The sequence below is a fragment of the Aquarana catesbeiana genome, linkage group LG03 (assembly GCF_042186555.1).
Source record: "Aquarana catesbeiana isolate 2022-GZ linkage group LG03, ASM4218655v1, whole genome shotgun sequence".
Classification (NCBI taxonomy): domain Eukaryota; kingdom Metazoa; phylum Chordata; class Amphibia; order Anura; family Ranidae; genus Aquarana; species Aquarana catesbeiana.
In genome coordinates this window covers 742,873,802-742,892,517 of record NC_133326.1, presented here as the reverse complement: position 1 = coordinate 742,892,517, position 18,716 = coordinate 742,873,802, and the positions used below count along the sequence as shown (strand labels likewise).

At 45.3% G+C, this 18,716-nt stretch overlaps 1 protein-coding gene across 1 annotated transcript in view; it reads right to left on the bottom strand.

The window, feature by feature from the left end:
• Positions 1-18,716, bottom strand: part of LOC141133874 (NACHT, LRR and PYD domains-containing protein 3-like) — a gene marked incomplete in the record, with an annotated part of 735,962 nt that overhangs the window by 224,948 nt on the left and 492,298 nt on the right. The window contains 1 exon segment of the mRNA XM_073623461.1: positions 746-883. Within this exon segment, the coding sequence (XP_073479562.1) occupies positions 746-883 (138 nt within the window).

Here is an 18,716-nt window from a genome sequence, read left to right as displayed (position 1 = left end):
ATTACCTATGAAGCTAACTATATCTGAAGGTCTTAAATGTCCTTTATGCTTTTCTTCTGTATTGACAATTTGTTGAACACCAATAAAGAAATATTGAAATGAAAACATATCTGGTAACAAGTCACCAAGCGGGAAATCACCAAGTCACCTGGAGGACCGGGAAATCTGTCCTCCAGGGGGCAGGAGAGCGATAGTGAGTATGATGACATGGCGGCTGGTTTTCATTTTATAGAATTATTGTAATATATCCGAAATCCACATATCAGAGGAGATCATTTCCTCTACATCACTTCCCCTTTAGGCTCCTCCCACTAGAAAAGCAACCCCTCCCCTGGGCATTTATCCAGCATTCTTATAGTGTTTTCAGAGCTTCATAAACACAATGAAGACACATCATAAATGTCATAGAAGTGTTACTGAGCATTGCTTCCTTCTACATAATCAGACGTGTAAGGGAGTCCTAAGGGTGTCTATTCCATCCTATTTCCTGCTTGTTAGGAATATGGATGGTCATTCCATATGTACATAGCCTGGTCACTGTTCTACTAGAAGGGCAACCCCAAATCCCATGGATGAGATTACAAAGAGAAAGATTCCCTCAGAGAGAGGAGAAGACATGAGAAGAGGACAGGTGATGGAAGATTCTACATTGAGGACACCCAGAGATAGAAGGAAACCCTGAGAGACGGGAACAATCACAAGACGTCTCATTTCCCGATCACTGCAGGTCACACATTTCTCTTACCATAATTCATGAATTTTACTCTCCGGGTTCATCAGAAAGGAAAGAGTATCAGACTTCCTTTTATATCCTGAAGAGGAGGAATCTTCTTCTTTGTCCTCTCCTGGACAATCTTTACTTGAAATAGTACAATACAGAAATCTAAAAGCCAATAATGAGATAACAATTACCACCAAGAATGTATGACCTCTGACACCAAGAACAACAATGTAACACCCAACATTTCCCTTCCACATGGCTGCCTTCCCTCTGGTTCTACAGTCTCATACTGAACCTGATGAGGACTTCTCATTGGTGGCTATGAGTGGTCTTTGAAGTCACACTCCAGACAAAACTTTTGGAATCTTGGAACACCACTTTGGTTCCAGATATAAAATTCAGTCCAGATATTCCCATCTCCGCCTCTGCAGACAATTGGTCCCTCCAATGTTGGGATGATGATGTCACACCCCTGGCATTATTTCCCTCCCCCAGTGATAAGAAATATGCAAAGAATTGTAAGAGCGGCAAGGATGTGGAATTCCCTTCCACAGGCGGTGGTCTCAGCGGGGAGCATTGATAGCTTCAAGAAACTATTAGATAATCACCTGAATGACCGCAACATACAGGGATATACAATGTAATACTGACACATAATCACACACACATAGGTTGGACTTGATGGACTTGTGTCTTTTTTCAACCTCACCTACTATGTAACTATGTAATTACAGGTGATATCGACATTTGCCTTGTTCCTTGTATGCTCTTTTTCTAGCTAAAATGGTGCTGACTTATTGTTTATGCAACCTGCTTATTTCCAACTAATGCCTAAAACAATACTTAAAAGAACTAGCAAAAGTTTACCATAATAGAAAATATTGTGAAATGAATTTTGAAAATAAAGCTGACAATGCACCATGAGTCATCAGTGTGCCTTAGCCAATGGCAGCTTGCCAAAAACTGCTATAAAATGACATGTGTAAAAGGGTTCCTGTGTGACTCTGCTGGAACTCCTTGCTGTGAACAGAGTTCACCCCTATGTATCGATACATTTGTAATAAATCTGTCATCTAATCAACATGACCGGAGTTGACTGATCAGTGAGAGAATGGAATTTTATTGACATCATGGTCCTTTTGAGCTGGAAGTAAGGATTAGGTGGTGGATCGAACAGTTCCGTCCAAAATACCGGTGAGTATCAGACTCCCTCTCGCCGAGACCTAGATCCTCCCACTCAAGTTAAGTGATAAAAAGAGGCTGGTCGATTCCGGGATCCACACCTGACTTCTACTCCTGGACTTCTGATCCAGTCCCCTGGGTCTGTGAAAGGTATGACAGATCTTTTCTTTTCTCTTCTTTGCTCTTCTACTCGAGGTGATTTGGGTTTTTATTGCGTATGCCAACACTGTAGTTGATCGTAAAATATCTAGGTGACACAGGGGCCGAAGACAGAGGCACTTGGAGACGTTGCCAATGGTAAATAGACGTAGCCCGCTGTCCGAGACAGATTACAAAACATTTAAGGTACCGAAAGATGATAGATGATTGATAATTGTTGTGAATAGTGACTACAAGTAATCTGGAGAGATTACAGAGAGTCACAGTGGCCATTTCAGGTTTTTTTTCTAACTGAGTGGTGGTTGGGACAAAAGAGGAAGTGAATGTACGAGCAGGAATCAATCTAACTTGATCAGAAACACTTCCCCCCATAGATCGATTGTTTTTCTCTTTTTCTATCGAGAGCAACATTTCCTTCACTGTTCCTTTTGCTGCATTTGTTAAATCATGAGACTAACTCTCGCTCTTTCCTCCTCATGTTTAACATTACTGCTAACTTTATGTGTGGGGAGTCTTGATATTTTTGCTTTTTCTTATTCTTATTGTTACTGTGATCCAAGGGTTGCTAGTCTGGTGGTTTACAGGTTGATAAAAGGCCTGCTTTATGATCTGTCTGGCTGCAAACTTGTGGTTAAAAAAAAAAAAAAAAAACTGGACTCACTCACTCCTTTACCCCCCCTCACGGGCACCTAAGTGCACTTCCTCTTTTGTGTGAGTGTGTGTAAAAAAAAATTCTGATCAGAACGCTAAGAATACTGTTTGTTTTGACCAACTGTACTTTGTAGTAAATAAGGTAAAGGTATAAGTTGTTTTATATATATATATATATATATATATATATATATATATATATGTGTGTGTGTGTGTGTGTGTGTGTGTGTGTGTGTGTGTGTGTGTGTGTGTGTGTGTGTGTGTGTGTGTGTGTGTGTGTGTGTGTGTGTGTGTGTGTGTGTGTGTGTGTGTGTGTGTGTGTGTGTATTAGGGATGAGCTTCGAGTTCGAGTCAAACTCATGTTCGACTCGAACATTGGCTGTTCGCAAGTTCGCCGAACAGCGAACAATTTGGGGTGTTCGCGGCAAATTCGAATGCCGCGGAACACCCTTTAAAAGTCTATGGGAAAAATCAAAAGTGCTAATTTTAAAGGCTTATATGCAAGTTATTGTCATAAAAAGTGTTTGGGGACCTGGGTCCTGCCCCAGGGGACATGGATCAATGCATAAAAAAGTTTAAAAAACGGACGTTTTTTCAGGAGCAGTGATTTTAATAATGCTTAAAGTCAAACAATAAAAGTGTAATATCCCTTTAAATTTCATACCTGGGGGGGTGTCTATAGTATGCCTATAAAGGGGCGCATTTTTTCCCGTGTTTAGAACAGTCTGACAGCAAAATGACATTTCGAAGAAAAAAAAGCCATTTAAAACTACCCGCGGCTATTGCATTGCCGACAATACACATAGAAGTTCATTGATAAAAAACGGCATGGGAATTCCCCACAGGGCAACCCCGAACCAAAATTAAAAAAAAAAAAAAAATGATGTGGGAGACCCCCTAAATTCCATACCAGGCCCTTCAGGTCTGGTATGGATATTAAGGGGAACCCCGGCCAAAATTTAAAAAAAAATGACGTGGGGTTCCCCCTAAATTCCATACCAGACAAGGGTCCGGTATGGATTTTAAGGGGAACCCAGCGCCAAAAAAAAAAAAAAAAAAAAAAAAAACGGCGTGGGGTCCCCCAAAAATCCATACCAGACCCTTATCCGAGCACGCAACCTGGCAGGCCGCAGGAAAAGAGGGGGGGACGAGAGTGTGGCCCCCCTCCTGAACCATACCAGGCCACATGCCCTCAACATTGGGAGGGTGCTTTGGGGTAGCCCCCCAAAACACCTTGTCCCCATGTTGATGAGGACAAGGGCCTCATCCCCACAACCCAGGCCGGTGGTTGTGGGGGTCTGCGGGCGGGGGGCTTATCAGAATCTGGAAGCCCCCTTTAACAAGGGGACCCCCAGATCCCGGCCCCCCCTGTGTGAAATGGTAAGGGGGTACTTACCCCTACCATTTTACTAAAAAACTGTCAAAAATGACAAGAGACAGTTTTTGACAATTCCTTTATTTAAATGCTTCTTCTTTCTTCCTTCATCTTCTGGTTCTTCTGGCTCTTCTGGTTCTTCCTCCGGCATTCTCGTCCAGCATCTCCTCCGCGGCATCTTCTATCTTCTTCTCCTCGGGCCGCTCCGCACCCATGGCATGAGGGGAGGCTCCCGCTCTTCTCTTCATCTTCATCCTCTTCTCTTCTTTCTTCTTCTCTTCTTCATTTTCTTCTCCGGGCCGCTCCGCACCCATGCTGGCATGGAGGGAGGCTCCCGCTGTGTGACGGCGTCTCCTCATCTGACGGTTCTTAAACAACGGGGGGCGGGGCCACCGGGTGACCCTGCCCCCTCTGACGCATGGGACATGACGGGACTTCCCTGTGGCATTCCCCGTGACGTCACAGGGAAGTCCTGTCAAGTCACCGTGCGTCAGAGGGGGGCGGGGTCACCGGGTGGCCCCGCCCCCCATTATTTAAGAGCCGTCAGACGAAGAGACGCCATCACACAGCGGGAGCCTCCCTCCATGCCAGCATGGGTGTGGAGCGGCCCGGAGAAGAAAATGAAGAAGAGAAGAAGAGATGAAGGAAGAAGAGAAGAGGATGAAGAAGATGAAGAGAAGAGCGGGAGCCTCCCTCCATGCCATGGGTGCGGAGCGGCCCGAAGAGAAGAAGATATAAGACGCCGCGGAGGAGATGCTGGACGAGAACGCCAGAGGAAGAACCAGAAGAGCCAGAAGAACCAGAAGAAGATGAAGGAAGAAGCATTTAAATAAACGAATTGTCAAAAACTGTCTCTTGTCATTTTTAACATTTTTGACAGTTTTTTAGTGAAATGGTAGGGGTAAGTACCCCCTTACCATTTCACACAGGGGGGGGCGGGATCTTCCAGATTCCGATAAGCCCCCTGCCCGCAGACCCCCACAACCACCGGCCAGGGTTGTGGGGATGAGGCCCTTGTCCTCATCAACATGGGGACAAGGTGTTTTGGGGGGCTACCCCAAACCACCCTCCCAATGTTGAGGGCATGTGGCCTGGTACGGTTCAGGAGGGGGGTGCACTCTCATCCCCCCCTCTTTTCCTGCGGCCTGCCAGGTTGCGTGCTCGGATAAGGGTCTGGTATGGATTTTTGGGAGGGCCCCATGCCATTTTTTTTTTGGCGCGGGGTTCCCCTTAAAATCCATACCAGACCTGAAGGTTCTGGTATGAAATTTAGGGGGAACCCCACGTCATTTTTTTAAAAAAATTTTGGCCGGGGTTCCCCTTAATATCCATACCAGACCTGAAGGGCCTGGTATGGAATTTAGGGGGTCTCCCACATCATTTTTTTTTTTTTTTAATTTTGGTTCGGGGTTGCCCTGTGGGGAATTCCCATGCCGTTTTTTATCAATGAACTTCTATGTGTATTGTCGGCAATGCAATAGCCGCGGGTAGTTTTAAATGGCTTTTTTTTCTTCGAAATGTCATTTTGCTGTCAGACTGTTCTAAACGCGGGAAAAAATGCGCCCCTTTATAGGCATACTATAGACACCCCCCAGGTACGAAATTTAAAGGGATATTACACTTTTATTGTTTGACTTTAAGCATTATTAAAATCACTGCTCCTGAAAAACGGCCGTTTTTAAAACTTTTTTTTGCATTGATCCATGTCCCCTGGGGCAGGACCCGGGTCCCAAACACTTTTTATGACAATAACTTGCATATTAGCCTTTAAAATTAGCACTTTTGATTATTCATGTTCGTGTCCCATAGACTTTAACGGTGTTCGCGTGTTCGAGCGAACTTTTTTCCTGTTTGCATGTTCTAGTGCGAACCGAACAGGGGGTGTTCGGCTCATCCCTAGTATGTATATATATATATATATATATATATATATATATATATATATATATATATATATATATATATATATAGGAAGGCCGGTTTACCGGCCTGAAATTATGGGAGGAGCCCGGAGGGTATATAGCCAGACCATCCACAATGGTCTGTGTCAGTTCCAGTGCGCGGTAGCTCACATCACAGGGCTGACTCTTCCCAGCTCACCTCATGTTCGGCAGTCTGTGCATTCAATCGCAGGTGCACTCCGGCTTTTCATTCGTGGTCTTCGTCGGCGGTTCCCACTCACGGTCGCAGGTAGTATCCAAACTTTCGTGTCATGTGCAAAATCTTGCGGTTTATTATGCTTCTTATCCTGCACCCCTTTTGTGAAAAAAACCTGCCCCGGAGTTGTTGTCGCTCATGTCCCGACATCATTCGGCACAGGCATAGTACATTCGTAAAGTTCCTTCTGACAAATATACGATTCATTCGTAGACCCAAGCCTCCAGTCACTGTCGGTCATTCTCAATATCACTCGCAATAGGCTTCACTGGTCAAAAAATTCATGCTCCATGGGGTTGCCATCTCATTCACTAGGAGATCAGCATATATTGTTTGTATAGGTTTCTGTGGCTGATTGAGGTGTGGTTGAGCCCACCTGGTGCCTTCTCTGCACTTGATTAGCCTGGGGGGATGGGTGGTTGATAGGTGTTCAGTTTCACAGTAAGGGATGGCATACACTCTACAACCAATTTGTATCAGATACTCCTTACTACCGATTTATATCGGATTAATTTAATATGTTTTACAAACTGATTCATATCAGATGCATTGCAGAGGCCGACTCTACCAACTCACTGCATGTCCTTCGAGATTGGTCGCAGGTTTTTATCAATTGTCCCACACTCACTGTCGCAGGTAGTGCTTTCCTGCTACCGAACCGTTACTTTATGTTCCCCTTCGTAAACCACCTACAACTTCGTAGGTCTTACTCGGTTATTCGCACACATCCGTACTTACTGCCTTTCTCCGTTCCTCATTCGAGCCCCTTACATCCACAACCAATCTGAATCTAGTCGCATAATCAGCGTAAAGATTCGGATCCTCTGCAAAACGAACTCCACCAACCGATCCGAGTCCAGTCGCAGCACCGGCTTAAAGATTCGGATCCTCAGCATACACAAGCACTCACCAACAGTGTGCTTCTTTCATCCCACCGATCCGAGTCCAGTCGCAAAACAGCGGCTCTGCGATTCAGATCTTCAGCATACAAGCACTCACCAACAGTGTGCTTCTTTCATCCCACCGATCCGAGTCCAGTCGCAAACAGCGGCTCTGCGATTCGGATCTTCAGCATACAAGCACTCACCAGCAGTGTGCTTCTTTCATCCGACCGATCTGAGTCCAGTCGCAAAAGCGACTCAATGCTTCAAATCTTTAGCATACACATGCACTCACCAGCAGTGTGCTTCTTTCATCCGACCGATCTGAGTCCAGTCGCAAAAGCGACTCAATGCTTCAAATCTTTAGCATACACAAGCACTCACCAGCAGTGTGCTTCTTTCATCCCACTGATTCGAGTCCAGTCGCAAACAGCGGCTCTGCGATTCGGATCTTCAGCATACAAGCACTCACCAACAGTGTGCTTCTTTCATTCCACCGATCCGAGTCCAGTCGCAAACAGCGGCTCTGCGATTCGGATCTTCAGCATACAAACACTCACCAGCAGTGTGCTTCTTTCATCCGACCGATCTGAGTCCAGTCGCAAAAGCGACTCAATGCTTCAAATCTTTAGCATACACAAGCACTCACCAGCAGTGTGCTTCTTTCATCCCACCGATTCGAGTCCAGTCGCAAACAGCGGCTCTGCGATTCGGATCTTCAGCATACAAGCACTCACCAACAGCGTGCTTCTTTCATTCAAACCAATCCCAGCCCAGTCGCATACCGGCTCAGTGATCCAAGACCCCCGGCACAGCAAAAAACCCCACCGCACATTCCAAATCCAGTCATAGCACCGGCTCAACTATTCGGGTCTCTCACAACAAATACCCACCACCTATTTTTCCCAATGCCGTGCACGGTTTTCCTACATAATCAAATTAAAAAAAAAAAAAAAACTCTTTTACTTTGTAAATCACCGCAAACATTTACGAAATGGCTTCATACAGCCATTCATCTTTCGTAGCAACACGGCTACTCATCGATTTCTCCAACCCTTCCCCCTTTCAGGTCAGTAGAGTTCTTCAGTTGATCCATCCTGCAACAGGTGTGGACAGTATCTTCCTCAGCTTCCCGGTCGACCCAAGTCTCGACCTCAAAAAACGAAAACTCCACTACTAGGACTTCAAGGCAGCGGACACCATGTCGCAGGCCAGCAGCGAGGACCTCGCCTCCACCCCGTCGTCACCTGGGGCAGACTCAGCAAACGACGACTTACAGTCTCTCAGAGCTTGGACCATCCCCAAGCTTACAGCTGAACTACGGCGCAGGGGAATACCTTTCCCTGCGACTGCTAGGAAAGCTGAGCTTTTCAGCTTGCTATTTCCTCCGCCAGCGGCAGCCCAATCGGGCACCCAGGCATCACTACAGTCAATCTCATCAGCAATCACTCAGCTGCACTCCTTGGTGACCACACTATCGGCAGCAGTCACTGATGTCCAGACAAGAGTGGGAACCCTGGAGGTACATCAAGCTGCACCCTCACCATCTACAGTAACCACCGCCACCCCCATGCCTCTCCTTACAGGTACGCCCGACATCTATACCTACGTCCTCCCCGCACATCTCGTCCCAGCAGGCATCAGGAAGGACATCATGGATGGGAAGGACATTAACTTGGCATCCCTCCTCATCGCAGTACACGACCCAGCCGAAAACAAGTCCTATGCGTGGGGAGACGTTTCCGTCGTCCTAAAGGCCAAAGACCATAGGCTTACCCGCAAACTCAATATTGCGGAGTTCGTACTAGCATTTGGCATGTTCAGAGACGTGCTATGCACGGTCAACCCCAACAGGAGAGAGGAGCTGGACCTATACCTACACGCAATAGTAGATCTAGGTTATAAATATGGGGGATGCTCCTTTTATGACTATCACAGGTCATTTTCAGCAAAAGCAGCAGCTAGACTTTCCCAGTTTCAAGTAAAAACCAACTGGAGTACCATCGATACAGAGCTGTTCTGTCGCCATTTCGCTGGCCTACGTTCCCCACTCTGTACTAACTGCCAGTCGTCCACCCATACGGCCAACTGGTGCTCCGAGTCAGGTGGCAGACGCCCCCCCAACCCTCCCTTCTTTCCCAGCGTCACTCGTCACTCAACGGCATTTACTCAGCCGGCTCAGGCAGACAGATTAGGACGACCCATCCAGGCACTAGGGGGAGCAGCCATATGCAATAACTTCAACTTTGGGGGTTGTAACTTCCCCCACTGCAAACTACTTCATGTCTGTCTCACATGCCACAAAGCTCACCCCAGGTACGCTTGCGCTATGAAACAGCCTAAACCCGAATGACTAAGCCGAGTGCACGTCGGATGGCTCGCGTTTTACCTCGCCTCACACCCAACACCTTCACTGGCAGCCTTTCTCATCCGGGGATTCATGACAGGCTTTCACACCGGACTTATCACACTCCCAAACACAACTCACGAATGCAAAAACCTGCTTTCAGCCGCTACCGACGAGGAAACCATCACCACCCTGCTGCAAACAGAACTAGACCGGGGATACATAATCGGCCCCTTTACACAATCACCTTTTTCTGTATGGAGAGTCAGCCCTATCGGCCTTGTGAAGGGCAAGTTTTCAAATAAACTTCGTTTAGTTTATGATTTGTCCACGCCTCATTGTTCCCATATACCCAGTTTAAATTCCCTAATACCTTCAGAAGAGTTTACACTTAAATATTCAACGGTAGACTCAGCTATTCAATCCATCATTCTCGCAGGAGCAGGCGCCTGGTTGTCTAAAGCAGACATCTTGGACGCATTCAAATTGTTGCCAATTGATCCGTGCCTATGGCGGTGGCACGGAATCAAATGGAAAGGTCTATACTATTTCGCCACCAAGTTAACGTTCGGCTCCAAAAGCAGCCCGTGGCTATTCGACACTTTCGCTCAGTCTCTTTCCTGGATTCTCTCACAACATGCGTCCTGTCAGAAAGTGATCCACTACTTAGACGACTTCCTACTCATAGAGAAACCCAACGAGCCCCCAGTTGATCTAAACAGCCTCAGAACAATCTTTCATAATCTTAACGTACCTTTAGCGGATAAGAAGGTAGAAGGCTCAGCACAGATCGTCACCTTCTTTGGTATCATACTCAACACTCACACCATGCAAGCTAGCCTGCCTCCCGACAAATTGACCCGCATCAGGACAGTCATCCACACATTTACTAATACGCAAGGCTGCACAAAAAAGCAACTGCAATCCCTCCTTGGCATGCTGAACTTTGCCATAAGGATCATCCCTCAAGGGCGATCCTTCGTCTCACGTCTCCTGGTGTTCCTTTCCCAGGTACAAGACCCCGACCTAATATTTAAACGAGACAAGGCAGCCGTAGCTGACCTAGCCATGTGGGACAATTTTCTAACAAACTGGAACGGCATTTCGATGTTTATCCCATCAGCGTCTCCCACTTCACCCCAAATAATCACGGACGCCGCAGCCTCCACAGGTTTTGCAGCTATTTTTGGCCACCACTGGTTCGCAGCACCATGGCCGCCAGAAATACTCTCGATCCCCGGGTTCAGTCAATCCTCCTCGATGTTCGAGATTTACCCCATTGTTGCAGCAGCCCACGTCTGGGGCAACAACTGGGTAGGACAAACAGTGACATTTTCCACAGATAATCTAGCCACAGCCTCTATTATAAACAAAGGTCGCTCCAAGTCCTTGGCCATCATGTCCTTCCTACGCAGGCTGGTGCAACTCTCACTACAGCACCAATTTAATGTCCTCTGTGTTCATATCCCCGGTAAATGCAACACTTCGGCCGACGCGCTATCTCGCTTTAACTACACAACCTTCTTTTCGCAGGAACCTGGAGCCGACCCGACCATGTCTGCTATCCCACATTGGTCACAGCTAACCCTGGATTGAAGCGACATCTTCATGACGCCACTAGTCTGATTAACCAGTCACTATCTCACAATACTCTGAAAGGCTACCATGCTGCCTGGAAAAGCTATCACAGGTTTCTAGAGGCTAACCCCGGGGCTATACCAGGAGATCTCCATCATATCCTGGCCTTCATTTCATACTGCCACACTCAGCTGAAGTTATCCTACAACACTATTAGACTCTACCTAGCTGGCATCCAGCATTTCACCTCTTTTCTAGATCCTAACAAACCATCTTTGTTCGCTACCCATGCGGTCAAGGCCATCCTCCGAGGCATCCACAAGCAGAAACCCCAAGTTAGCGGTAAACGCTTACCAGTCACCAGTGCCATGTTTCGAGACATGTCCACCATACTCTCACGCTCACCTTTCGGTTTTTGCCCAGCTTGGTCATCCAAGCTGCCATCTACCTGGCATTTTATGGCTTTCTACGACCCAGCGAATTCACAGTCAGCAGCACCAGTCATAGGGCCTTACGCAGACGCCACCTCACGCGTCACCACAGCCACTTCACGATACACCTCGAGGTATCCAAAACACAACAGTCCGGTCCAGGGGTTGACATCAAGCTCTTCAGAACGCACAACGCCTGGTGCCCCGTAGCCATCCTAGATAGTCTATTAGCCCATTTACTTGATCCCTCGCAGGACAGCCCATTGCTGCCGTTCCCGATCAGCCCGCTTAGTACCAACCAGTTCACTACTCACGTCAGGATCCTTCTGCGCAACTTAGGCCTTGACCCCAACCGTTATTCTGGACATTCTTTCCGTATTGGAGCAGCATCAGCAGCCTCACGAAACGGAGTCCCGGACCACGTGATCAGGAAAATGGGAAGGTGGAAATCCACCTGCTTTGCTCGCTATATTCCCAATCCACAAGTAGAAATGTCACGAGCCTTTTGCAAGCTCGCTCTGTAAGAAGACCATAAACTTAAATAAAACATTACCTCCCTAAACCAAGTCTTTTTGCGCCCTTCTCTGGCATACCGCCCAGCAGATCTGGGTTTACCATACAGCAGGCCAGGGCACACTTCAGGTCTATTTATGTTGTTAGTCTTGTGACGTGTTTATGTGTTTCATATCTATCAGGACGGAGGGCTCCGACCATAAATAGGAAGGCCGGTTTACCAGCCTGAAATTATGGGAGGAGCCCGGAGGGTATATAACCAGACCATCCACAATGGTCTGTGTCAGTTCCAGTGCGTGGTACCCACCCACCCATTCCCCTTCTCAAGGCACTTCTTTTCAAACAATTTCTCTACAGAAATATCCATTACTTTCTTAAGGTATGCGCCCTTCTCTGGCATACCGCCCAGCAGATCTGGGTTTACCATACAGCAGGCCAGGGCACACTTCAGGTCTATTTATGTTGTTAGTCTTGTGACGTGTTTATGTGTTTCATATCTATCAGGACGGAGGGCTCTGACCATAAATACATATATATATATATATATATATATATATATATGTATGTTTATTTCCTGTTTGGGGAGTTTGGACTTTGCTTGCTGTTTTATATAGATTTTGGCAAAGTTCGAGAGTAGAACTACCAGTCTTGTATTCTAAACTCAAGGAAAAAAAAAAAAAAAGTATGGATTAGAAATGGCGGAATACTGGTTTGAGCACACTAGAATTAGAGTAGAAGGAAGGAGAACAAAAGAGAAATGCCCAGCCCAACTGCCCCTAGTGGACAAAGAGGCAGACAAAATGGTCAGCCCCTAACTATGACTGTTTTTAGACCATGGACTGAGAGTGACGTGCAGAAGGCTACCGAGCATATTAAATATCCTAAGTTTTGGGCCCCAAACCAAATCATTGAAAATATGGAAGGTCTGAGGAACAGTTATAGGCTAAACGGGGTCGAAGTGGAAAGGGCCTTAAGGAGGGTTCTAGGATCAGATTGGGCATCAGTAAAGGGAAATTGGGACCCCTGTGTAGCCACAGTGCCCCCTCAACAAAGAGGGGAACCACTGGCCCTTGATAGCCAAGATTTGACAGACAGATTGACTGCCTTCTATCAGAGATGCAATCTCCGATGGGTATAACGAACTGACTGGCAAAAGATTAATATGACTGTACAGGAAGACAAGGAAAGTGTCAGTGATTATCTAGATAAACTACGAGAAGTTTTTAAAGTGTTCTCTGGGCTCCCCGAAGCTGAGGATGTGAATAGTGCATATCAACAACAGCTAAGGATAGCTTTTGTTAATGGATTAAAACTGGTTACTTACTGAACTGCATCAGTTTTAGATGTTTTGCAATATGTTAATCATTCTGAGAAGTATTTGAAAGTGATGGAAAAAATGTGAACGTAAAGGTTTTTGTGCAAGGTGATGAAGGAGATACCCCCTTAAGAAGGAAGCAGAGGAGGGTATAGCCCCTGCAATACCCCTCTTTTTCCTGTTAAGAAGGCTCCGCCTTTCACAGGCTGGAGAATGGTACAGGATTTACAAGCTGTTAACCAGGCAGTTATACCAAGGGCATAAGGTAAATAAAACTAAACTCCAGTTGTGGCAACAGCAGGTCAAATACTTAGGGTATAATATCTCAAAAGAAGGTTGACACCTGGATGAGGAGAGAATTTGAGCCCTCCACCAGGTGCCGAAGCCAGAAACAAAGAAACAAATGATGTCTTTTTTGGGCATGACAAATTTTTGTAGAGCTTGGATTTCTGGGTATTCGATACTGACCGCGCCTAGTTGATCCATACATTTGAGCCCAGCACGACACCTTTCCTGTATGACAATACTTTTGACACAACCTCACTTAACAATACAGAGATGTACTACATTAAACCCATCCACACTAATACCACTTCCTACTGATGGTCATAAACATGACTGTGCTGCTGCCATCGCTGAAAAGGTACTGCCATGGAGTGATTGGAAAGATGTACCGTTATCTAACCCTGACATGACACTTTTTGTTGATGGCTCCAGTACGAAAAATCCAGATGGCACAAGTGTAACTGGATATGCAGAAGTGACACAGGACAGAACAGGAAATCATAGAGATAGATCATACAGTCCTTACTGATATACAGCAGAATATATCCCCTGGGGAGAAACAATATCGGAAAACAAAAGGTTGCACAATAATAGATAACATCTACACATCACCTGAAGGAAAGCTGGTATTGCCAAAATCCTTATTTAGGTATGCAGCAGTATTGACACATGGAGTAACTCATGTGTCAAACAGGGGGATGACTGAGATGTTAAATAAGGTATGTACAGCCTATGGCTTCACAAACTACTAAAAAAACTTTTTGTTCTCAATGCATTATATGTGCAAGACACAATGCTCAGGGAAGCATAAGACCATGGAAAGGGAAGTTCCCCACACCGCAATATCCATTCCAACACATTTGCATGGATTTTATTGAATTAGACAAATGTGAAAAAAAGAAATATTGTTTGGAAATCATTGATGCATTGACCACATGGGTAGAGATATTCCCCACAGGAAGTGCTGACGCCTTAACAGTATCCAAAGTCTTACTAAAAGTTATCATTTCCCAATTTGGGATACCAGAGAAGATTTATAGCGATAATGGTCCACATTTTATAAATCAGACTATAAAACACCTAACAGAAGTGATGGGTATAGAAGTAAAAGAACGACTGTGCATATCACCCTCAGTCAGCAGGGCTCGTAGAAAGACATAATGGGATATTATAGAGCAAGCTAAAAAAGGCTATGGAAGAGACAGGGAAAAATTGGATGTACTGTCTCCCACTAGATATTTTAAGCATGCACATCACCCCCACTAAAGAGGGGCTGAGTCCATTTGAAATGATGTATGGTAGACCTTATAAAATATCTTTATTACCAAATGAAACCCACACAGAGGAAGGGGAGAGAACCTTAGCAGAATACATGTCAATGTTATTAAAACAGAAACAAATTAACCAAGAGTGTTCCATTCCAGAAGGAGAACCCATAGGAGAAGACAAAGTACAAATCGGGTGCTCATCAAGGTGATCAGAAAGAAGCATTGGCACTCCCCTAAGTGGGACGGGCCATATCAAGTACTCCTTACTACTCCCACTGCAGTAAGAATTGCTGAAAGGACTATCTGGATTCACCAATCCCACTGTAAAAAGGTAAACATAGGCAGAGTAGGGACAGAAAGACTGAAGGAGGGGGAAAGTCCAACTACAAAGGGAGGCCGATAAAAGGTCTGCTTGTCTCAACCTTGGTGAAGAAAAGGCCCTATTTAGGCCCCCATCACTTCAGATAGGATGGTAGGGATTTTGTTCCTCGTGGGAGTATTGGTGACTCTAGGAGAGGCCTCTATACGGGGAGGTAGGAGACACGGGAGGATAGTGGAACCAATCAATTGGGAAGAGACAGGAAGAGCATTGAACCTTGCCTTGAAGGAACCACCAATACAATACAGGTGGATTTCTGCCAGATGACAGATTGTGGAGATAAGGTAGAAGCAAGCAAGTTGACCTGGGCAAACAAACACGTGTACTACCTGGCTGGAACTACCGGGTGTACTACTTGGGATTCAGTCATGTGGACAACTGCAGCCCAGGATTGGGGATATGAGATCCCAGCAGCAGGAGATTTAAAGAATAGAAAAACCATAACTAAAAGCAGCCCACTCTCCCTGTACAGAACCAAAGAATTGTAATATATTATTGATTTCCCTGAAGGACCCCAAACTAGAGGATCAGAGGTTATACCATGTAGGAGCTTGGATATCAGGAACTGACCCTTTGGGAAAATTCTTCCTTGAAGTCAAACCAAAGAATGAGACAAACAAGAAGAAAGAATTAAATAATGAGGACAAATTTAAAGTAGAGGTATTAGGACCCATAGTGAGATTCACCAATCTCACAGTGGAAGAAGCTATAACATTAGAAACAGGATACCAGGATAAGAATGAATGGCTTGAATGGTTAATATATACTGCTAACACCCTTAAAAAAGAGAACTGCTTGGTCTGTGCAGGGGTCAGACCCCAGCTGGCTACAGTGCCCTTTTCCTTTAAATAACAATATAGATCCAGATGGTTTAGGGTGTATGCTAAAGCTATATAAAAAAACATACAAACCTGACACCAACACTCCCTGTCACATGTTAAGTTTGTTGTTTCCCCAGGTTCAGAGACCTCAGATACCCCTGCTATCATGGCATACCCTGGCAACTTTACTTGTTTTGCACTTCCGGGGAATGAGAGTGGCACAGATTTGGGGTCTTTACCGGTTGACTACTGCATGGAGAGGATTAACAAAATTGTAAAAGGAGAGGGTGATGACTGGGTTGAGCACGACACCCAAAGGGCAGACGTCTGATGGTTATGCGGAGATAAGAGGCTCAGAGCAAAAATCCCAGCCAATTCCCGAGGGGATTGTGCCCTGGTACAGCTGGCAATGCCCCTGCGCTTACTGTCAGAGTCCCCTTGGAAAAAGGGTCACCGGAGGAGCAGAAGGGACACCTCTCCTGCAGGGTATTTTGACCCTCAGATCTACATAGATGAGATTGGGGTTCCGCGTGGAGTGCCAAGCGAGTTTAAGGATATGAACCAAGTGGCAGCTGGATTTGAGTCTCTTCTCTGGTGGGTGACAGTAAACAAAAATGTTGACTGGATTAACTATATATACTATAACCAACAAAGGTTTGTAAACTACACCAGGGATGCAGTTAAGGGATTGGCAGAGCAATTAGCCCCTACCTCTCTGACGGCATGGCAGAATAGGATGGCATTAGATATGGTCCTAGCAGAAAGAGGAGGGGTCTGTAAAATGTTTGGTGGTACGTGTTGCACCTTTATTCCTAGCAATACAGCTCCTGGAGGAACCGTGACTAGAGCCCTTAAAGGATTGACAGCTTTTTTAAATGAATTAGCGGAAAACTCCAGTATTAATGATCCATTCACAAATTGGTTGAAGGTTGGTTTGGGAAATGGACTGGACTTGCCACCTCATGTTTGATCTCTATTGCCGTGGTTTTAGCCATCTTAGTCATTTGTGGATGTTGTTGTATTCCCTGTATCTGAGGACTCTCTCAAAGAATAATTGAGACAATTATGACCAGGATAATGTACCACAGAGTTCCCCAAGGAGAAGATATCTATGATGATGCGAGTACTCCTCTCAATGAAGTAAGGACTGAAAACCCAATTGTGGAACGGACCTGCACTGAAGTAATAAATTGAGAAAGCAAATATAGATATCAGAGGAGGGAATGATAAGAAATATGCAAAGAATTACAGGTGATATCGACATTTGCCTTGTTCCTTATATGCTCTTTTTCTAGCTAAAATGGCGCTGACTTATTGCTTATGCAACCTGCTTATTTCCGACTAACGCCTAAAACAATACTTAAAAGAACTAGCAAAAGTTTATCATATTAGGAAATATTGTGAAAGGCAAACTTAATTTTGACAATAAAGCTGACAATGCAGCTTGCCAAATACTGCTATAAAATGACATGTGTAAAAGGGTTCCTGAGTGACTCTGCATGGAACTCCTTGCTGTGAACAGAGTTCCCCCCTATGTATCGATACATTTGTAATAAATCTGTCTTCTAATCAACATGACCGGAGTTGACTGATCAGTGAGAGAATGGAATTTTATTGACACCCAGATCTCTGAACACGACGCTTTCCCTCTAAATGTTCTGTGTGATAAATGGTATAATTGGGGGCAGGGAAAGGGTTAATACAATGTAAATGATGTGATTGGTAGAAGGTGATATGTGGGAACCACCATTTAGCTCTGGTTCACACAGCACAACATGAAAGTCGCAGCGACTTCCACCTTGACTTTGCTCTACAACTTCCCGGCGACCAGGTGTGACTTCAAAGTGACTTTACTGAGAAGCATTCCTATGTGACTTTGATGATCCGTGTTTATAGCGTGTTTTGTCACATGACAAAACATGCATCTGCTAACCATGATTGGGGCATCATTTACAATCAGGCTGCATTTACATCTGCATGATTCTGAATGCACATCAACCGCACAGAAATTGTGTGCTTTGCCACATATTTCAGAAATGCGCTGCGACCGCGCATCACGCTTGTACTGCAAAAATGGCAAGGCGAGCACGATGCATGTTTCCAAAATGTGTGGCAAAGCATGCGTTTTCCTGCAGGTTGCCGGGCATTTAGAAATGTTCAGATGCCAATGAATGGTATCGGAAGTGCGACGTGTGTTGCCGCACATTTTCAAAATGCACATCAAAGCATGCGTTTTCTTACAGGTTTTCGTGTGCGTTCAAAAATATGAAGATTCAAATAAATGGTAATGCAAGTGTGATGCGCATTGTCGCACGGGACAGGCAGCAAAGCATACATTTTCTTGCGGGTTGCCGGACAGTTGTAAATATGTTTCCATTCATTCACTTCTGCACATTTTCAACTGCACAGCAACCTGCAAGAAAATCCATGCTTTGCTGTGCGTTACATAAATGCGGAGCAATGTCTGTTGTGTTTGCATTATTATTCATTTGCATCGGCACATTTTTCAAAAACACACAATAAGGAGCATTGCTTTTGTGTTACCATTCATTTACATCTGAGCATGTGTGGCGTGCGTTGCTGTGCATTTTTTAGACGTATGAAAAAGCGCACATTTTCTATGTGGGTTGCCTCGTATTCAGAAACATACAGA